This window comes from Rhinolophus hipposideros (assembly GCF_964194185.1).
Source record: "Rhinolophus hipposideros genome assembly, chromosome: 12".
Classification (NCBI taxonomy): Eukaryota; Metazoa; Chordata; class Mammalia; order Chiroptera; family Rhinolophidae; genus Rhinolophus; species Rhinolophus hipposideros.
Window position 1 is genome coordinate 2071533 of NC_138058.1, and position 22664 is coordinate 2094196.

The 22664-nt window shown below is 50.9% G+C and overlaps 1 protein-coding gene across 1 annotated transcript in view; it reads left to right on the top strand.

The window, feature by feature from the left end:
* The window catches only part of ACOXL (acyl-CoA oxidase like), a gene marked incomplete at its 5' end in the record, with an annotated part of 116574 nt that overhangs the window by 16445 nt on the left and 77465 nt on the right, over positions 1-22664 (top strand). The window contains 6 exon segments of the mRNA XM_081068425.1: positions 122-220; positions 4037-4151; positions 4432-4455; positions 4458-4517; positions 5463-5535; positions 9331-9463. Of these exon segments, the coding sequence (XP_080924551.1) occupies positions 122-220; positions 4037-4151; positions 4432-4455; positions 4458-4517; positions 5463-5535; positions 9331-9463 (504 nt within the window).

The following is a 22664-nucleotide window of genomic DNA, read 5'->3' on the forward strand; positions in this document are numbered from 1 at the left end:
TCCAATTCACCTCTCCCTGTCTCACCCACATCCTTTGTGAGAGGTCTCACCTCCTGAGAGGTCTGCAGGTGGAGTGGCCACCTGCCCAGCTCATTCCCTTCTGATGTCTGGTAAACTCCAGGAGCAGAAATACACGGGGATGTTTGCAATGACCGAGAGGGGCCATGGGAGCAGCGCTAGAGGCATCCAGACCGAAGCCACCTTGGACCTCTCTGCACAGGTGAGGACTGTGGCCCCGCGGCCCATGGTCTGGACAGCAGGACACCGCACAGAGCCTGCTGCCCCGCTGTCCCTGTGCAGCTCCACCCTCTGTGCGTGTCCTCTGGGGCGAGGCACGCAGGCTCACACCAACGTGTGCGTGCTTCCGGGGAGGTGGACGTGCGCTGCCCTTTGACACGTAGGCAGCACCTACTGTGCGCGCGCACCGCTGTCGGCACCTTCCGCACACTCATTGCCTCAATGCCCGTGACAGCCCCGCGAGAACAGCACCGGGGCCACGCTCGTGTCCTTCCTCGCGGTGGCAGGTGAGTGACTGGCAGAGCCGTCGCTGGCATTGTTCATGGCACCAGGTGGCAGGAGGGCGCCGTCTGTGTTGCATCTTCCTTCCCAGCAGCCAGGCCTCTGTCCCGGCACTGTGCCATGTTCGTCACCTGCACAGAAACTCACAGGACAACCGGAGCAAACATGTCACACAACCGTCTTACTGCAAGAGTTTCCCTTCCCTTCTCCTTAATGAAAAATGTGGCTCGAGACCCTGTCACCTGACCTGTGTCATCAACCCATGGCTGGGTGACAGCCTGTCCCGGGAGTCCTTGCTCTGCACACGCTTCCCTCGTTCTTTGACGCCTACTCCTGCTGAATAAAAAGAGCCCCTGTTTACTGATCCCCCCCATAGTGTCTTGTTTGATATTGAGGTCCCCAGGGTACCCCCTAGGAACTAGAAAGGAATAAATGCAGTTTGAAGTTCTTTCTAGAAAGGAGCGTGTGTAAACGTAAGTGTGCAAGTAGGAGTGGCAGTTGTGGGCGTGGCCCTGTGCATGCATGTGGCCCCTCCTGCGGTCTTCATAGTTGCTGAGTGTGTCCCTTCGAGTCTGGGTTCCGGTGGCGGACCTCCTGACCCCCGGAGGTGCTCAGTGTTTGGAATGGCAGGTTGAGGGGAGGCGGCGTTGGAGGACACCCTGCCGTTCCTCCTGCCTAGTTCTCTAGAGTAGCCCGGGGTATCCAAGGTCATGACGCTAATGAGAGCGAGGGCTGCCACCATGAGCCCAGCTCCGCGTCAGACTCGCTCTGTGTCCGGTCCCGTGTTCCCTCATGGGAGTCCCACGAACGGTCAGTGAGCTGCTTCTGTGGATTGATCTGGGCAGCAGGCTGAGGCCTGCACAGGTCACACTGTTGACTATTCTGCAATCTCATAGGAAGACACTACTGTTCCTGTTTTACAGGTGGAGAAACTGAGGCTCACAGAAGTTAAGAAACTGACTGTGGCTATGCAGTTCACGAGCGAGTCTCAGCTTGTAGCGGGACTGTCCTTAGCTTTCCTGCATTGATGGGTGCTGACCGGACATCTTTTGGGTTTGGGCTGGCCAAGTTTTTCTCTCCGTAAACCATGGTATTGAGGTCACCGTGCTGTCACTAAAGGGGAAAAAGAAAACTTCACCCACAACTCTTATTTGTCTATGTTTACAATTATTTTCCCCCCACAAAATCTGTTTCCCTGTGTTGGTCCCGTTTTCCCCCAACAGCATAAATGATTTAGCCCCCTGGCTGCCCACTGTCAGCATGGGAGCTGCAGTAGGAACCATGATGAGGGGACTTTGGTGGCCACTGAGCCTCCCGAGGACGACAGAAAGGGGCTGTACCTCTCCTGTGTGGCGTGTCTTCCCCTTCATTTCCCCTAGGACCGTGAGAGCATGTGAGATGAGCCCTCGCTCCCTCAAGGACTGTTTCAGCCTCTCCCATTGTTTGGTTATTCATTCCCATGTGTTGGTTGTTTTATTTTTATTTTTGGAGGGGGATTGGCTGGTGGTACGGCTAGTTAAGCAGTAAGAGATAATTTTATTTTTACACTTGACTCTAAATCATGAAAATAAACAAAGCTAAAATCTCTCGGGCAGAAGCCGTCTTAATTTTGAGTGCTTCCAGCAGTGACCGTTCCTCTGGCCTTTGACAAAGTCATAACAGGAGCCGACGCACATGGTGTGTGTTACGGAGCTGCGGCTTTAATGCGAGTGTTTTGGCTGATGCAAACTTTCCAAGTCAAGTGTTTTTGCCAAAAGTGACAGACCTCCTTTCCCAGAGCGTATCAGATATTTATGGGGACGAGTGGCCTCCTGTCTCTTCCCCACCCAACCAGACCTTTCCTGCTGGGCCAGTGGCTTTCTGCTACTCCCCTTCCTCTCCCTCAAGGTGTAAGCGTCCCCTCACCACACAGGCTGTGGTTGTTGTTTGTTTGTTTGTCATTGCACCTAGCCTCAGATACCTCCTTTCTTTGCGAAGTCCTGGCTGACCCGTGACAATCAGGCAGCCTCCGGAGACTTCTCTTAAAAGTCTCTTAAAAGTCCTGGCACATGTCAGTTTCCCTGTGCAAACATATGTCAGAGCAGGTTTTCTTAGGCTTCAACACTGTATTTCTTGGCCAGAGGGACAGTGGTTCCTACATACTTTAAGATCTGAAACCCGAGCTAATCTTTCATGATCGATAGCTTATAGGTTTAGTTCAGCCACATCTTCAATATTATCAGCTCTGGTGAAACGTGCGTCTCCCCCCGTTGGCCTGACCTACCCTAGGCGCCCAGGATTCAGAGCTGGCAGTTATGGTCAGTTATTCCTGGACAATAGATGTGAGAGTGACCCAGGGGCCGAGCCGAGCTAGGGAGAACCCAGAAGTAAAGGGGAGCATTTCCACTGTGATTCTGTACCAGCTTCCAGAGACTTCTCAGCAGAGACTTCAAAAACGAAAACCCTGCGTTTTCTTCCTGCTCCTTTCTGACCAGTGTTAGTTTGCGACTGTTTTGAGCCGGAATCCTGATCATCTTACGGAGACGATCTGGATGGCATATTCTAAGATTATTTCCCTAAGACAGAGAATCATTTACAAGTATGAGCCTTCTTGGGGGACCTTTTTTTATTATAGTCATCAGTCAGGAAAAGGAAGAGGCAGGTTCTGAGCCAGTCATCCAGAGTGTTCACTGACTTACTTCTTTTTTACAAAAAATCAAAAGTGTATGGGCCCAGAGTCTAAGCAGTGGGGGGCACAGGTCCTGGTTGCCCAATGGTTTTGCTGGCATTGAGCTGTTTTGGTTTTGGGTTTGTTGGTTGCCATCGGAACAAGAGGCCCTTCTTATGGAGGTAGGCGTGTTTACAGCCCCCGGGGACAGTGGCGGGCATGAGGACCCAAGCCATTTGTGCTGAAGCGGAGATGCCTGGCAGACAAAATGAGACACACAGACATGCACTCATCCGACCAGCGGTCGTTGGATGTCCATCCTGTCTTGGGAACCTTGCAGGTGGGGTGCTTGGGGGCAAGGGGTGTGTGGAGAGCTGAATAGGTATCATCATGGCTTTTAGGGGTTTAGGTGTTGGATTATTTAGAAGCCACAGTCTCTGGGGGAGGAGCTGAGAGAGAAAGATGCTGATAATTGAAGAGTCCTTAGGCATTGAAGCTGGGTGGCATCAGCCGATAGCATGCGTGTCAGCTCAACATTATAATGGAGAGACCAGGAAGGGGGGATGAGCGCCTCAATCCATTGAAAACTGCCACCTATCTTCCCAAGTGCGCAATTCACTGAAAAGCGCTTTAACTTGCAGCCGTTTTCACAGAAGAGGTGGAGGTGAGCCTTGTGATGGGGGGGTGGGGCATCGACCTCACAAGCCCAGTCTGGTGACTCTGGCAGTCTCCTCCTTCTTGTGAAGTGCCCTGGGGGTGGGGTGGGCGGTGGGGGGGTTGAGGGAGCGGGGCTGTTTCACAGCCGTCCTTGCAACAACCCAGGCGCTGAAACACTGCCACAGGGACCCCGTCATTCTGCTGTTTCTGCAGGAGTTTGTAATCCACACTCCGTGTGAAGACGCCCAGAAGATGTACATCGGAAATGCCACCCACGGGAACTACACCGCCGTCTTCGCCCAGCTCACTGTCCGCGGAAGGTCTCAAGGTCGGTCAATGACACAGAAGTGAGCCCTTGACACTGAAACCCCACTCACAGGGCTGTGTTTCTGTTGTACAGCACCGAGCACTAACTCGCCTCCTGCATATGTGGGGCGATAGAGTTTATCGTGCCATTTAGACGTGATACACTGCTCTGGGCGGTGCAGGCATAGAATGGAGTGAATGTGGGGACCAACGTAATCGTGTGCCGCCCAGAAAGTAAATAAAGCTTTCATCACACGAGTGTCTTCAGGGGAGAGCTATCACCGTGTCTTCACCTTCCTTAGGGCTGCACTGCTTCATTGTTCCCGTCCGGATGAAAGCAGGAGCTTGTACCCAGGAGTGACCGTGATCCATATGATGCACAAAGAAGGTGAGGCCCCAGCAGACCCCCTCCTGCCCTCATTTGCACTTCCTGCCTGCTGCCCACTCCACCCGCGGGCTCCCACCGAGCTCTCCCAAACAGTCAGGCGGGAAGACTGACTGAGGCCTGGCAAGTCTTTCCCGTGGGACTGCTCGGGACTGTCACAGAGTGCCACGTAGGAGTGTGCGTCGGGCTCGTGTCTGCCCAGCTCCTCAGACTTCCTCATGAGGAGGCCACTGTGCCCTGTGGTGTACCATCCACTCTCACCTTGGATTTGGAGGTTCTCAGAGGGCAGGCAGAGGCGCTCCCTCTCCTGGCCTGAGCCACCAGGCCCCTGGCAAGTTCTCAGCTTTACTGGGTGGACCACTTTGCCAGGGCTCTTGTACCCCAGACTGAATCTCCTGGTTCTAGAGGTAACAAGTCTGAGATCCAGGAATCGCAGGGTTGGTTCCTTGGAGGGCTGTGAGGGAGGCTGTGTTCTAGGCCTCTGTCCTCAGCTTGTAGGTGGCCAGGCCTTCCTTTTCACCTGGCATTCTCCCTGTGCCTGTGTGTGTCCTAATGTCCCCTTCTGTAAGGACACCAGTGGGTGAGGGCCCACCCTCATGTGCCCATTTTAAGGAGATTGCCTCTGTAAAGACCCTATTTCCTAACAACTCCCCATTTACACGTATTGGGGGCAGGACTCCAACATCTGACTGAGGTGGGCATGATTCAACCCATTCCACTCAGTGAAGGCAGCCATACCTGTGGGCTCCACAGGTTGTCCCCAGCCAAAGTCAAGCCAAGAAACAGGTTGGGAAGAGAAAGAAAAAAAGAGAAGAAAGGAGAGGATTGGGGAGGGAAAAGGACACACCTTTGTACTTGAGTGGGGCCACCCAGGAACAGGAGGGGCTGTCCTTCTGAAGCCAGTGTGGGTTTGCCCCTACAGCTCCACTTTTCTTCTGCCCCCTGTAGGTCTGCATGGTGTGGATAATGGGATTTTAATATTTGACAAGGTTCGGATACCAAGGGACAACCTGCTGGATAAGTGAGTAGTTCTCCCTAACTCAGGCTTACTGTGCATGTGACCTCACTGCTGCCCACCCCAGGCCTGACTTGGGGCCCCAGGGGCTGCATGTCACAACCATCCCTACAGGTTTACTGGCAACTAAGTGGACAAGGTAGCTAAGCTAATAGAAAATACTTACAGTCCTCCACGATGCTGTCACCCAGACATAACGTGTTATACTTAACTTTTCTCCTTGATGATGCACCTAAAGAGAGAAATACATTTGATTTTTTTACTGAATGAGAGCCACTTATTAATTCTATCTTTACATTACGTTGGTTCAAAAGTAATTGCAGTTTAAAAGGTTAAAAAAATTGCAAAACTGCAATTACTTTTGCGTCAACCTAACTTGTATTTTCTGTTTAACATTAGATGTCAAGTGTTTCTGTGCAATAATAAATACACACATATGCGGTCATTGTTTCAGACTGCCACAATAGACTGTTAAATAAACACTCTATAACTTATGCAATCAATCCCTATTGTTGGGTATTTAGGTTGTTTCCTTTAATTATTTTTTGTTGTTGTTATCATAGACGAATGGGTGTTATTCCTCCTTTTTGGGTGGTGGGAGGTAAGGCACCACTTTTGAGCCTAGGATCCTAGCTAGCACTCCAGGGTGGACACTGAATGTCACGGGTGCTCACTGTCACGTCCCAGCCTCCCTCAGTGCCGTCCAGGTGCTTAGACAATGAGGTGATGGTGGCTTCTACAGGTGCAGACCAGGGGTTCACGATGCTCCTTGCAGAGGCTCAGAAACATCAGTCACTTTACTTTTCTCAGCAGCAGTTCACGTGTCCAATAAAAACCCTGAACAACAGTCATATTTAAATCTGTGGAAAGGCCCCCATCAGGCTTGTCCCTGCTTTCCTGCAGCAGATGAATGTCATAGATGCCTAAAGTTTAAGAAAAATGTCGGGGGAACAAACTTAAAATGGACCACATTCTATTTGTTAACTCCCCTCCACCCCCACCCCATGAATTGGTAGGAAATAAAATGAAAACAACAGAAGCTTCTTTGCAACTATCCTTGTGGGTGGTGAAGCCCTCGGGCCCCCAGGAGCTGCCAGGGCCGGTGACAGCAGGTCAGAGGTCCAGCCCCTTCCCCAGGGGCCTGCACATTTCTGATCACTTATGGTGGAGAGGGGAGGAGGACGGACGTGGCGCTCTCCGTTCTCACCCACCCAGTCCTTCCCCAGAAGCTGGACCCGTCCACTGCACTAGAGATCAGAAAAGTGGATTCCACCAGAAAGGCACCTGACAGGGAGCTGCCTGGTCTGTAGAAGACATGGACTAACATGGGACATTCTCTGATGAGCCAGATTTCATTTCGAAGCCCCTCCATTGGCTTTAAAGCTGCCTCCACCTGCAGTACTACAGAACAGCAGCAGCTACACAGATGTTTTGGGGGAGAAGTCCCACTTTGGGGGCACTGGTTTGTCACTTGGTCAGAAATGGGCCGGTAAATAAACGTACAGATTTGGTGAGATTCCTGTGAAAATCCTAGCTGCCTTTATTTGCAGCAATTGAGAAACTGACCCTAAAATTCATGTGGAAATGCACGAGAGGCAGCATAGCCCAACAATCCTGATAAAGAAGAACAAAGCGGGGGGACCACGCTTCCGGTTTGAAAACTCACTACAGACCGACCAAGGCACTGTGGTACTGGCATGAGGACACGAATATGGGTAATGAAATAGGACAGAGTCTGGAAATAAATCCTTACGTTTACGATCAATTGATACTCAAGGGTGACAAGACAATTTAACAGGAAAAGACCCATGTTTTTAACAAATGGTGCTGGATGACTGGACGTCTACATGCAAAAGTATAAAGTTGGACCTTTACCTCATGCTATATACAAAAATTAACTCAAAATGGATCACAGCTCTAAATGTAATTTATTATTAGATGTGATGCCCAAAAGCACAGCAATCAGAAAAGAAATAGATACATTGGACTTCATCCAAATTAAAAAAAAAAAACCCACTTTTGTGCTTCAAAGGACATTATGAAGAATGTAAAAAGACAATCCTCAGAATGGGAGAAGATAATAATGGTCTAGTATCCAGAACACAGAAAGAACTATTATAGTTCAACAATAAAAAAGACAGACGACCCAATCGAAAACGGGCGCACATCTGAATAGACATTTCTCCAAAGACCTATCCATGGCCAGTAAGCACGTGAAAAGATGCCACCCGTCATTGTCATTAGGGAAATGCCAATCAAAACCACAGCGAGATACTGCCTCACACCTACCCCAGTGGCTGTGATAAAAGAGACAGACGATGGCAAGTGTTGGTATTGCCAGTGGGATGTGACATAGTCTTGCCGGTTTGGAAAAGACTGGCAATTCTTCCAAACTTGGAAGTTCTCATGTGACCCAGTGATCTTACTCGTGGGTATGCATGAAAACATTGTCCAAAAGAGAATGGAAAACACATGTCCACACAAAAATTTGTACACAAGTGTTCACCACACAATTATTCTTGACAGCCAAAAAATGGAAGCAACCCAAATGCCCATCAGCTGTGGAATGGATACCCAAATGTGGTCCATCCACACAGTGGACTATTATTCAGCCATAAGAAAAGAATGAAGCCACGGCGAGCATGAACCTCAAAAACAATGTGCTAAGTGAGGAGAGCTGGACTCGCGAGCTGTTGATGGGATGTGTCCAGAATGGACAAGTCTGTAGACACAGAAAGTCGCTCAATGGTCGCTGGGTCCTGGAGAGTCAAAAGTATGGCACAGGGTTTCTTTTACGGGTGATGAGGTGTTTTGGGATCAGACAGTGGTGATGGCTGCACAACTTAGTGAACATACGAAGCCTGACAATTAAGTTCACGAACTCATCCTAGGAAAAGTGCTACAGACCCCATTGCTGCATACCACTCCAGTCACCTTCGAGGGACTCCCCTTGGGAAACTGTGCACTGATGCCAGTGCTTAGTCTACCCTTCGAAGCAATTTTGGAACTCTTTCTGGAATGGCCATCAGAGCCGTCATCATATTACCCTTAATATCCTGAATGTCATCGAAATGTCTTCCTTTCAATGTTTCCTTTATCTTTGGGTAAAGAAAGAAGTCACTGGGGGCCAGATCAGGTGAGCAGGGAGGGTGTTCCAATACAGTTATTTGTTTCCTGGCTAAAACCTCCCTCACAGACAGCGCCGTGTGAGCTGGTGCATTGTCGTGATGCAAGAGCCTTGAATTGTTGGCGAAAAGTTTGGGCCATCTTTTTCAAGCAGCCTTTTTAGCATTTCCAAATAAACTTGGTTAACTGTTTGTCTATTTAGTACCAATTCATAATGAATAATCCCTGTGATATCAAAAAAGGTTAGCAACATCATTGCAACAAGTTCACAAACTTAAATATCAGACCTGTACTAAACACTGAATTGTAGACTTTGAAAGGGGGAGTTTTATGGTATGTGAATTAGACTCAACAAAGTGGCTCGCAGGGCAGACTTCACACTCAGGTTCCAGGGTCCATTTGATGATTGTGGTCCTCACTCCTGTCTTGTCAGGGGCCACTGCTGAGTCGCAGGCTGCAGTAGCAGAAAACCTGCTTTTCCCTTTGGGTTCCTTCTGAGGAGGCCCTTCCCCTCCCCACTGCTGTCGCCTTTGGGAGGCTGCAGGGTGTGGGACCCATGATACTTCCCTGTGTGGGCAGGTGGGGCTTCCTGAGCTCATTTGCTGCTGGTGCTGTGATCTTCTTTTGTGTTAACCCCGCTTGTCTCTGCACTGACCTGTCTCCCCTCCCCCACAGGTTCGGTTCCGTGGGTCCAGATGGGCAGTACCGTTCCCCTATCAAGGATAAGGGTGCAAGATTCAACGCGACGCTGGCTGCACTGACCCCTTCGAGATTAGCAGTGACCTTCCAAGCTCTGGGCGCCATGAAGGTAGTGCATGCTGATTTGAATATACCTCGCTGTTCATTTTCTGTGTGTCCCCAGGGTGGGTCGCACTGCGGGGGGCCGTGCTGTTCATACCCTGCACGTCCCAGGGTGGGTAGTACACCCGGGGGCCACGCTTTCCGAGCCGCAGTTGGTGTAGGTTACTGTTGTGTAGTTGGTGTAGTTGGTGTGGTAGGTTACTGCGCACAGACTAGGGGTGCAGTTGGCCACACATAGGGACCATTCCTGCATCGTCTTACCTCGGGGTCCCATCCAGCTGCAGTCCAGATGTATACTACTGATCACGGTGCGTGGGACGCAGGCATTGTGGTGACAGAGCCACCAAAGATGACCCTGGGAGAATGTGTGGCCCGGAGCAAGCCGGTCTGCTGGAAAAGCAGCTCAGAGCTGCCTGGCGTGGCTCAGGGGCATGTCTCGGCAAGTTCACTGGGGAGCGCCAATGCTTACTGGGCCATTTTGGGGTGTGCCCTCAGCACCAGAGGCAGGAGTCCCCGAGGCCACCTCTGCCCCCCTCACCCACCCTCCCATATATTGGTTTGGAAAGAGCAGCCAGGCAAGAAAGTTCTGGAAGGTCCCTGGCCCGTCAGTGCTGTGTTCTCTGGGCCTTCTCCATCTGTCTGCATGAGAGAGAAGCCTGCTTTAAGCTGAAAGAAAACGTAAGACACCCGTGAATACACATTTGTGGCATAATCCAGCATTTTTGTCAATAAGGAGTATGTTTTATTCCCGACTCCGGGCCTGACGTCAGCTCACAGGTGTCTGAATAGCAGGAACAGCCTTAGCTCACGTCTCCCAGGTCTGTGCCGTTCCCAGGAAGCCTGCCTGACACCAGCTTCTCTGCGTGGTGCCCTTCCCACCAGCGGGCACAGCTGTGACGCTGATAGCACGCTCAGTGCAGGCCAACGACCTAGTGCCTGCTGTGGGGACGGCCCTCTGGGCCCGTGTTCCAATGGCTCTCACAGGGTCAGGTGGGTGTGCAGTGCTGAGGTCCCATGTGAAGGGTGGCTCAGCTGGGCCCCTTGGCTGGAACGGCCGAGGGGTGACAAGGTCCCCAGAGAAGCTTGTGACACAGGTGCCTGTGTGGCTTCAAAGTGCTGAGGAAAACACTTCTTCAAATCTGTCATAGAAGCCTTATCAGGATTCCAGAAAGGTGAAAGGAGAGAAGCCAGGGGAGCCTAGAATTGTACCGTAGAGAAGATGGAACAGAAATTGGGGCCAGGGTCACGTGAAGCCGTGACAGCCATTCTTGTGTGGTGGCCTGCTCGTCACAGTGGCCTTTGGAGTCCCTGTGAGGACAGCGCTGGGTTACTGTGAAAGCACACGCTGGCTGGTGGTGTGGAGGAGGCGTGGGTGACGGTGCGTGTGGATGGCGGGCACCCACAGCCCTATTAGCTCGTCCAGGCAGGTGGTGGTGGAGTCCTGCGGGCTGCGTGGGGACATGTGACAGTGGGGACTTCTAGGGAAGAGTGACCCTCAGTATCGCCAGATCCGGGCAGCAGGGCGGGCGCAGCGACAGGAGGCAGAGTCGGTGACATTTAAAAGGCACTCCTTCCCCATTCTGCTGGGCATCACCGAGGGGCCAGGACCTGCCGACCCCAGAGGGTCTTGGGGGACCACACGGGCTCAATTCCTTGTTGGGCGTCTGACGTGTGTACTTTGTTCCTGGCAATGTACCACCCTCTTCATGACCATGGGCTCTGAAACTGAGGCCCTGCGTGGCACTCTCACCCTGCACGTGCCCAGAAGTGGGGCCGTGGGCGAATCAGCAGCCTTCTGTCTCAGTTTCTTGCTTTGTGAAATGGGCCTTCTGCAGGTGCTGAGGACATGTGTGCCGCGCTGACACCAGGCAAATGCTCAGTAGCTCAGAGCTCATACTGAAGGGACAGCTGCTGCTGCCTCTGCTAATATTGGGAAGACAGGAGTTGGCCGTAGGAAAGACCAAGTGGGCATTTCCATGAAACAAATGCCTGGAATACTGACCTCCAGCTGGCAAGTCGATCTGACACGTTTGTACAGGCCCACGATGTCCCTCGGACTCCTGAGTATCTGAAGCAAAACAAGTGACCCCCAGTTGGCACCTGTCCTGCCCGGGAGGCAGATTTGCAGGTGCCAGTGTGACCCCTGGCAGAGCCTTGCGGGCCTGGACCTTGCATAGTTGGCCCTGACCACTGTGACCTCACCGCCAGCATCTGGGCACAAGTGATGTCAGCAGCCCGCCTGGCAGCTCCTACAGCCCCAACACATGACGGCGGAAACCTGAGCCCATCCTGCTTGTTCTGCTCTCGCTTGTGACTGCAGGACGGATCCCTTTCTCTGATGTGCATTCCTTGTGCATTAGAGAACTGTCACCTTGGCTCCCCACGGTGACATTTGGTCAAGGCGGAGCAGGCAGCGTCCTTTGAAACATTGCCCAGACGTCTTACTTTTCATGGTCATCTCTCATGTCCATGGCATTTCTCAGTACTTTCAGATTTTTCTCTTAAAGGCTTGCCATAATAGCTATCCTCTGATTTATGTCCAAACTGTCAAATTAAGTGATTAGCAGGAGCAAAAGGAACGGGAAACAAAGATGATCGGCAGGGGTGAGAGGTGGGGGCCCGTGGGGAAGCTGGGCGTCCTCCACGAAGGAGGAAGGAGGCTGGCGGGGGTCACCGACTTTGGGGGTCCAAGTGGAGGGAGGGAGTGTGAAATGTAAGGAGGCGTAGTAGCGGCTGTTCTGTGTTGGTTTTGCATGGAAGTAACATTGTAGCATAAGACCAGCTGGTCCCCTCTCTCAGGAGTCGCCCTCTCTTTCAAAGTAGGTGTTTCTCAGGACCTGCGTTTCTGCTTCATCAGGTCTGGGGTGAGGCGGAGAATGTGCTTTCTGCAGTTCCTGGGTGGTGCTGGTGCTACTGGTGGGCACTGGGCTTGGAGAAGCCCTGCCCAGAGCAGGTGAATACAGTTGTGCATTCCCGGCGCCACCCCAGCCACCTGTCACCTCTGTGACCTCCCAGAGCCTGCAGGGCCAAGGCCCCAGTTCTCTCCCAGTCACCAGCACCTTCCCTGACCTGTGACCCTGTCCCCTTCTCACAGGCCACCAAGCCCACCTCCCCCTTTCTGTGGCTCGTTTTCACGTCCACTCAGAGCTCAGGCAAGTGTCCCTTCAGAACGTTCACAGCCGGCACCGCTCCCGACATGTTCCTTCCCGAGGCAGTGCACTCCCTCCTGGCTTCATCATTAGGGCGATGACAGGACATAGTGCAGCTGTCACCTTGCTAACTGAGAAGCTCCTGGTAGCCAGGGCCCTGCTGACTTCCTGCACTGCGGAGTCCAGCTTCCCACATGGTGCCAGCACAGAGTAGGTGCACAGCAAATAGCTGGTGAGGGAATGACTGCGGATGAGTCAGAAATCACATGGGAGGTACCCGGCAGGGCTCTTAGCACAGACATGTGCTTGTGCCCACCTCCTCCCCCCCCCCCCGCCGTTCCCAGGGGACTGGGAAGAAGGACGTTGCCGCCTCTTCTGTGTCTGTGCGCGCCCCCTCTTCCCCTGTGAGCCATGGGCTTTCCATCTTCCTTCAGCTCTGTTGTCCTGTCCGGGCCATGGTCCTTTGTGTTGGCTTTGTATGCACCTGCTCACTCACAGCGCTGTGCGGGGGCCTGTGCTCACCTGTTTGCAGGTGGGAGCGAGGCCCTGCTGGTCAGGGAGCTGACCCTGGGGGTGTGCACCTCCCACAGCGCAGCAGGGACACTCGGGGGACACACTGCAGGATCTGTGTGTTGATCACAGGCCTGTGGGGTGTGGGAGGCGGAGACACTCCCCACCCGGTCTGGACTCGGGGTGTGGCGATGACGTCCCCCCAGCAGGCTGCTGGCAAGCGCCTTCTGCTTCTCTCATCTCGTTGAGGGAGGTGGTCAGCCTGCTCTTTCCTATGTCACCAGCTTGGCCGCTCTGCCGTGTGCCTGGTGACGTCTCGGTGGTGAGGGGACGCTCAGATCTTCCCTGGGGCTGGACGGTCGTCCAGGGTGGCCTGGGGCCCAGCAGGAAGGTCTTTGGGCCTCCCAGGCCATGGAACACCCTGCGGAGGACAGGTGCCAGGGGTTGTGCGACTGTTCTGCCTGGCGAGGCCACCGTTCCCAGCTGTGGGCCTGACGGGGATGGACCCCCAGCGACGGGCTCAGGGTGTGTGGCTGCTGCGACCTGGGGCTTAACTTCAGTTGCTGTGAGCTTTAGTTTTCTCATTGCTAAAACTGAGGCAAAATAAATTAATGAATAAATAACCGTCTCATGGAAGCATTGTGACAATTCAATGAGGTAATGTCTTTTTGCCACCATCAGCACCACAAGTATTTCGAGCAGGTAACATTTGTTGAGCCCTTACTATGAAGCACGCCTGTAATTGCTCACAGGTGTTAACTGATTTCCATTGGTATACCCGTGTGTCTTACATATGGGGAAACCGAGGCCTGAGGAAACAAAGGGATTTGCCTGAGGTGGGCACTGTGGTCCTTGTGAAGGAAGTACATGGCCCATGTTGTGTACACAAGATTGATGTGTAGGCATTACTGAGAGAGAGAACGCGTGCTTGCGAGAGTGAAGAGAGTGCAGAGGGAAGGAGGAATGGGGCGGCCCGTCCAGCACACGAGTGTGTGGACGCGAGAGGTGCTGGGTTACCTGACGTACAACTTTGAGTCGTGGAAGGCCATGGGCCGGCCCGTGAGTCCCCAGGTAGGAAGCACGGCACCCGAGTGTCCACCAGGGCTGCCGCTGGTGGGAGCCTGTCCCCATGCCCAGTGCCAACCCAGGCAAGAAGCAGGTACCCCATATAGAAATAGTGTGGTCAGGTGACACGAGGGGGATCAGGAGGCAGGAGAACAGATGGAATGTGTGCCTGCTCCAGACTCCACAGTGAGGCTGTGACGAGCTTGGCCTGGAATCGGCCTCGGGATTTGCGTCCTGTATCCATGGCCCGGCCACGTTATGGAACCTAAAGGCATGGCAGCGCTTCCTCACAGAGCTGTTGGAGCGCCTGCGTGAGTCTGCCCGTAGGGGGCTTGTCCCGTGCCTGCTGTATAAATCCTCAGTACGTGCAGGCTGTTACTGTTATCACAAGGGATGTACACACTTGTATGGTCAAGTTCAGGTGCGCTGACGGTTACATGACACATGAGGTTGTGAGGGGAACAAGCAGGGTTTACGTCACATGCTCACCTCTCATTGGAAGTGGCTGCTCGGAGCTGAGGGTGGGGAATTATGAGGCTGAGTCTGGATGTGGCCGAAAAGTGGCTGCGGTCATAGTCTGCCGTGTATGCGGGGTGGGGAGCAGTGGGTTTGTGCCACGTGGCTGTCCTCCTGGGGTTCAGGGAAGGACACACGGCCTTGAGAGGAGAAGAGAGAGACTAAAATACCACCTGAGAGCGAAAAGGTCACAGTATGTAAGATGGGCTGGCTTTTCCCATCTCCTGGGGTTGAGGGGAGAGCTAAGGGAAGGAACTAGTTTCAGATGGGACACCCAGGACTTACGACAGACACACGGCCTTTTCTGACACTGGTGAACATGCTTGGACGTGACAAAGGGTCTGTGGAAGGTGGCAGAAGCCACTTTTTCAAGAAAGTCTCTCCCCCTATTGGAGACCTTTCTAAGACCCGACTGGAAATGTTCATGGAGAATGAGAACAAAGAGGTCAGGGCGTCCGAGTCTCCTTCGGAAGCACAGGTGGCCTCCAACCCACAGGGCCGTGGTGGTGCAGTGACGTGGGCCTGCCCTGTGCTGGGTGAGGCTGCGTGTCCCTGCCACCCCTGCTCTTGCTTTGGAGCGTCCCCTTCACCCAGACTCTGACTCACCCCTGAAATATCCCCAGCATCACTGCTCTCACTCTGCTGTCTGGCTCCTGCATCAGACTGTGCACGTGTGCTCCAGTCACCGGTGGCAGCAGGGGATGGCCAGCTTGTATGAGTGTGACAATCTACCTGTCTGGGTGACCATGAACCTTTTCCCTGAGGTGAAGCTCACTCAGTCCCCTTAAATGAATAACCTCGATTTCTGTGCTACCACAATAAAACTATCAGGTTTTTGTTTAATTCTTGCTAGGAGGTCACCTCCTTTTGTTCAGGAATCATTTTATGTTCATCTCTTATTCTTGTCACTTAGATTGATCCCATTTTTATCGTTATTAACAGAACATTTAGTGGGCAGAGAGCATGTCTTTTTATTCAGTCTTAGCACAGAGCCTCGTAGGGCACTAAATGTCATCGAAGTGTTTTTACTCTTCTATCCATCCATCCACCATCCACCCAGCCATTCACCCATTCATTCATCATTTACCCACCCACCCACTCACTATCCATCCATTATCCACCCATCCAATCCTCCACCCACCACACATCCATTCAGCCACCTACCCATCTATCCACCTACCCACCATCCACCTATCTGTCCACATCCGTTCATCCATCCATCCACCCATCCACCCACCCACCATCCATCCACCCATCCACCCACCCACCATCCATCCATCCACCCATCCACCCACCCACCATCCATCCATCCACCCATCCACCCACCCACCGTCCATCCACCACCCATCCATCCATCCATCCACCATCCACCCATCCACCATCTAGCTACCCATCCAACCACTCATCCCTTTATAAAGACTGAACATAGGGTGATTAGATCATGTATGGTTTAGTAGTTAATGAGGATCTATGGAATGTTCCAGAGAACAACAGTCACCTACCTGATGGACACCATATGTTAGAAAAACTCCCCAGGCAGGAATGTATAAGGAGAGCCCAGAGGCACCCACTGTCTTCCAGGTGGATGGATGGGTGGATGGTAGATGGTGGTGGGTAGATGGACGGGTGGTCGTCTCCCAGTGGTGAGGGCTGAGTAAGGAGCGTCCCCATGGGCCTTGTGCAGGATGGCTCGGTGTGAGGACTGGATTGAATGGGTTGGGCAGAGATGGAAACATTCTGGTAGTGAGCACAGTGAGGCTTCTATACCTCAAACGGGGGCACAACGGAGGGTGGAGTGAGGGAGGTATGGGTCCCCTAGGGTCATGTCTTGAAAAGTTGACTGATGTTTATTCTGTTGACACTTTTGTGACATGGCCAGTCTTCTGTTCTCATGGAGACTCATCCTGTGTTGGTTGTATGTTTTTTTAGATGCATTATGTATGCTTTGAGGAAGCAGGTTCACACAACTCATCTGCTACTGGGATTGACGTTATTCTTTCTTTAGTGTACACACACACACACACTCACACACACACACACACACACACACACACACACACACACACACACACACACGGGGAGAGGAGCAGCAGGATTTGCTCGAGGCTGGACGAGTCCCACCGGGTGAAAGCTTTGGCCTGAGCCATCCTCAGAGGGGCCATCGGTGAAGTACAGTGTGGTTTTCTGGTGGAGAGACTTCCCCGGGCTGACCACCAGAGGGCAGCAAATACCAGCAATGTCTGGCCGGCGGTTTTTGCTTGTATTTATTTACTTCTGAATGTAAGGAGTGGTGGGGGCAGTTTGCTGTTCTCATCAGTTTGGCTTCTTATCAGCAGGCACTGTTGATTTCACATAGTGGTCAATCTAAGGAGAATGGGGCTACATCAGCAAGGGACTTGTCTGGGTCAAGACCAAGACTGAATAGGATGTGGTGTTATCTTGATGACTTTTCAGGATGTACTTTGACTCACAAATGTCTAAGTTTGCAGCATTTTGGGTGGGTGTAAAAATGGTTAATTTTTTTTTGTGTGCGTGGTGTTTCCATGGCAGTTATTTACATTTTCAACAACTGCAGTTTAAACATTTATTTTTAAAAAGATACATCTGCTGCCTTTTTCTCCAAAGACCAAAGCGCGCAAGACCCAGTCCAACCATAGATAACTATTTGAAATGGGGATTTCCCGTGGCGTGAATATCTGATGTGGAGATGTGGAAGAATCTGCAGTTTAACTTACCGCGATTCCGTGAGCAGCGTGTATTGAACGCTTTCCTTGAAGGAGACGTGGGCTGTGAGCAGAGATGACCTGGGGCAGCTGTTGCCTCTGGGTGTCTCCAGCCTCGGAGCCACTGCAGCTCTGCAAGGGGCTCCAGCGAGGAAGCCTCCGGGCCTGTGCTGGCAGGAGGGGTAGGGCAGATGTGGAGAACACTTCATAAAGTGGGAGCCGTCGGGCTTTCATGGTGGAAGGGGCCTCCGAGATTACAGAGTCAGCACACCTTTTACAGAGACATTTCCAAACGAGGCATCTGGGTCTCGCTGGCACAAAGCCCTAGGACTTGGCATCCCGCCCTTCCCCATCGAGTGAGATGCCCAGGTCAGGTTTGCAGGTGGACACACGGTGTGCGAGTTGTTCTGTGCCGTAGCAGAGGAAAGTCTCGGGGACCCCTCCCATGTGATGTGGCCCAGGAGTGTTAGGTGTCTGGGCCTGGGACAGTATTTCAAGGAGCAGCCTTTTACTTTCTTTCTTCCTTTCCCTTCCCTTCTCTTCATCTAAGCCATCGGAGGCTGAGCAAGGTGTGTAGGAAGCCACAGTGTCCTGGAACCCTGGGCTATGGCTGTGCAGTGTGAGAGGGTGGTGATACTGTGGCCAGAGTAGACTGTGAGTTCTGGGCCTGGGTCCTGCTGGGGTTGGGGCTTGCCTTCGTGGGCTGCGGCAGAGAGGCTGCCAGGCTGCAGCTGGGAGGCGCGCCATTCACCTCTCCTCGGGCCCTCTTGCCCACCTCCGGGAGGATCGTCTGTGCCACCTGGAAGGTCAGAGATGGGTGATTAATGGTTGACTTGCTGGCCTTAGGAACTGTCCTGCCTGACACTTGATATTCCACATAGCGCACGTGCTTGTACAAGTCCCTGTCCCTCTCCTCACGCCACATTTTGTTCCTCCATTCCTTTGTCCCCACGATGAACTCATCTTTCAGTAGTTTCCCACAGAGAGCAACAGCAGCAGCTCAACCACTCACTTGTACTGAGTGTGTCCCCGTACGAGGGGCGTTTTCTGAGTGTTTTACACATCACCGCCCCTTTAATTGTCACAGCAGCCCTATGAGACGGTGCTGCCATGATTCCCGTTTCAAGAGGAGAAAATTGATATATGGGAAGAGGTAGCAACTTGTGCAGTTTTCTGAGCCTCATGCTGTGCCCCCAGCCCCAGGCGGGCCCTGACCCACACTGGGGCTGCTTTCGTAATTCTCCAGGAGCCGTTGTTTGAGTTCAGTTTAGACCCTGCTCGCTGGTGCTCGGGACCACTATGGCACTCAATTGTATTTGCTTCGGTAACCAAAGCAAAGCAAAGCAAACCAAAGATTTAAAAATTTTGTTGTCAACATTAAAAAATGCAGAGATTCCACCTAAACTGGGATTTGGTAGATGCCAAATGTTTAGCCGCTGGGCCAGGATCCAGGCTTCCTTCCCCACTGTGACCTGGGGCCCGACTGATTTGTAGTGGCACTGCCGACGTTGCCTATAACTGTGTGTCCCTGTGCTCCTGTGCAGCAGGGGGGCAGGGGGTGGGCTGCTCTGGCCTTTACATTCACTGTCCTTTTATGGGGAAAAGGTCTGTTTGTGATGAGCACTGATGAGTGCATTCAACTTTGAGCTCAATCCAGTGGAGTGATTTTGAATTCCTATGCCTATCCCAACAAAATTTAATAAGCCAAAAAAGTTTGCACTTCCTTAGGTAAATTTAAACATTAAACTGGGTTGTTTAAAATGTATCTCCACGTATCTCTTATAGGGTCCGAGAAGAGAAGCAAAATGATGATTGGTGGAATATTTGTATATGACAACTCTCCTATTTATCAACTCTAGACATTTCTATGTCTCTGCTATGAGAGGTGAGAGTTTAGTTCACTCATACAATAGCCCACCTCTGTCCCCTCTTTCAGTTTGTGATTTTTACATTATTTTAAATTCTCCCAAGGATTGCCACAGTTCCTATAAATAACCTGATTGGGGCCACCCTATTCCTTTCCATTTGCGTCCCACCTCTGTTATCTGGATCATGACTTTTATATTATCAAGGCTGAGGCATTTGCGTTTTATTCTGTAATCATAATCTAACTCTGGACTTTAGGTTGTATTATTCTGGCCAGGGTGGTGAAGCATTGTTCACCGTAGAACCATGTTGTATACGAGGACTGTATTTTCTCTCTACAGGTTCAAAGTCACAACACCTTTACAATTTGAAGAACAATATTCTTAGCATCAAGGTCAAATGGAATAACTTCTTACAGTCTATAAATTACTCAAAATCACATCACATTTTTGTTTGCTTTGTTTGTTTACTTAGATCATTAAGTTTCTGGAGGGTTTTCAGTTTCTCCTGGAGTTTCCAATTGCCTTTGTTTTCTTGTTGGGAGCAGAAACATACGTCTTCATCACCATTTCACCATGTCAGCAACATCTTCCAGCTTCTTGCTCATTTTGTCTGTCACGTGGAATCTATCCCAGACTTCTTGAAGGTCTGTTGAGCCCACTGATTTCTTATTTTTATTTTGAGCTATTGTTTCTAAAATATGTTTTCCCCACTGGATTCCTGGGAGTAGTTCAACTTTTTCTTATATCCCCTATTGTCCTTTTGCTTGGTTTCCCTCTGGTTTTGTTGTAGTATATCCTCAAGTAATTTCTTCTGGAAGGTGTATGAATGGTCATATTTTGATTCTTTTTATGTACGAAATGGTCTGTATATTGCCCTCACATTTAGTCGATAGTTTAGCTGAGACTTCTAAGTTGAAAATCTTTTTCCAAACTTTCAAGTGTTACTCCGCTGTCTTTTAGCATAAAGTGTGCTAGTGGAAGGTCATGTAGCTCCCTCTGTGAGACCTGTACTTCATTTCTGGAAGCTGTCTGTCTTGGGTTTGTGGAAATTTCTCAATAACGTGTCTAGGTCTGGTTTTTCATTTATCCCGCATGGCACTTAGTAGGCTCTTTCAATTTGAAAACTAGTATCTCTTTTCATTGTGGGGATTTGTTTTCTCCTAGTTTTTTTGATAATTCTGTTTTTCTCATTTATCTCTGTTTTCTCAGAACTCTAATTATTTTCAGGTTGGATTTTTTTTTTTTGATCTTGATTACCTTTCTCTTATTTTTTCACTCATATTTCTCAATAGGATTTTCTCCATATTCTGGACATTTTCCTGATTATACATTGTTATTTGTATAATTATTTTTAATTTTCAAGAGCTCTTTCTCTAATGTATCTCTTTCCTATAGGGATGTGTTTTTCTTTTTTAGATACAGTTGCTTCTATAATCTCTCTGTAGATATCAATGAGATTGTTTTTCAGAGTTCTGTTCCCTGAACTATCTATTTTTACTCTAGGATCCCTTGGGGTCGGTTAAAGGGATAGAGAGGGTTGGGGGGGGGTGCAGGGAGGCTGGAAACCAGCAATTACAGTCAGTGTGAGGTTAGTGCTGTAATGGAGCTATGATCAGGGCCAGACCAAGGGCCACCACAGTTAGGTAAGCCATTCAGTGGAGACCCCCAAAAACCTTATATGACTTGAAGGACAAGTAGAAATTGGGTGGCAAAGAAAGTGGGGGAAGGACATTCTAGGCAGAGGGAGACCATGTCTGAAGGCACGGAGGGATGAACCAGTGCAGCCCGTTGTGGATGAACAGAGGGCTTAACGTGGCCAGAGCTGCCATGGCCTGCTTGTGAGGTCATGGTGGTCATTCACCACACTGACCAGCTGACACGAGAGCCAGCACCGGAACAGAAAAGGACTCATGAGCTGTGGAGAGTCTGTCAGGGAAGGATTACATGCAAGATAAGAACATGATCAGGTTTGCATTGTAGACAGACTGTCATGGCAGGTAGGTAGATAATGGAGGGGTGAAGCATTGGCAATTGGGATGATGATAATGGTCCAAGGAAGACATGAGACATAGCTGGTGTGGTAGGGTGGGGGAGAGAATATGGTGCCTGTGCAGAGGACAGATGGAGAGAATATGGTGCCTGTGCAGAGGACAGATGGAGAGCATGTTGGGGCTGATTGGCTGTGAGAGACAAATGATGACGGCATACCAAGGATTTGGTGACTGTGTGGCTTGAACTCATCCAGAAGTTCAGAATGGGGCACCTCCTCTGCTTCCATCAATAGAGATTTTCCTTGAAATATGTAACTGGCTTCCTCTATCCTTTACTCACTAACCCACCTATTTGGGAAGTTTGATAGCAAGATCTGGGGCTTTTGGAGACCTGTTCTCCCTCTGTCTCCTTCCTCAAGGAGCAGGTATGAAGGGCTGGCCCTAGAGAAGGCTCCTTCCTTCTCATGGGGAGGCCTCCCTGTCCAGAGCTGCAGGACAGCATGGGCAACTGTGTCAAAAGCCAGCCCTTCCATTAATTCCCTCAGTTGTTTCCTCCAGCCTGACTTGAATCAGTAAGAAAGGTAATATTTTGGCCTTTGTCTTCTGTTTTTGGCTTATCTCTCAGTTGGTACAGATGCCAGATGGGGGTGCCTCAGAAACCTCAATAAAGGGACCACAGAAGGAGGAGATGGTGTTCGCATTTCAAGTGTATGTGCTGCCACATCCCCAGTGAGAAGTCCAGTCCCTTGCCCTGTAGGATGTGTGGCCTTACTACATTACTGCACAGTTAGGGGTGGGGTGAATCCTGCCTATGTTATAGGGAATTCCCTCTGGGTCAGACTTGACCTGAGTTTGGAGAAGTGATGGGAGTATGAGAAGGTAAATTGAGGAACAGGTGCTTCCTGCCTGCAAGATTGGCCTTGGGCAGGGAGGGCTTCTGTGGAACCACCTTTATTTGCTACTCAGAAGACTCGGGTAACTAGGTATTGCCTAGGGTCCCCAATTTCTGAGGCTGGTAATTGGGAATGGCAGCTTTAAGAGAGTAGGTAGGACCTATCTCTTCTTGGTCCCTGTTGTCTACTCTGGACTTAGAACAGGGTCTGGCTCTTAGTTGAATACTTGGTGGATGAGTGGGTGATTGGATGGATGGATGTGTGAATGGATGGATTGATGGATGAATGGATGGATGGGTGAATGGATGGATCGATGGATGATGGATAGGTAGATATATGGACAGATGGATGGATAGATGGTGGATGGATAGGTGAATGGTGAACGGGTGGATTGATAGGTGGATGGATGGTAGATGGATAGATGGGAGGATTGATGGTGGATAGATGGATTGATGGATGGTAGATGGATGGATAGATGGTGGATAGATGGATG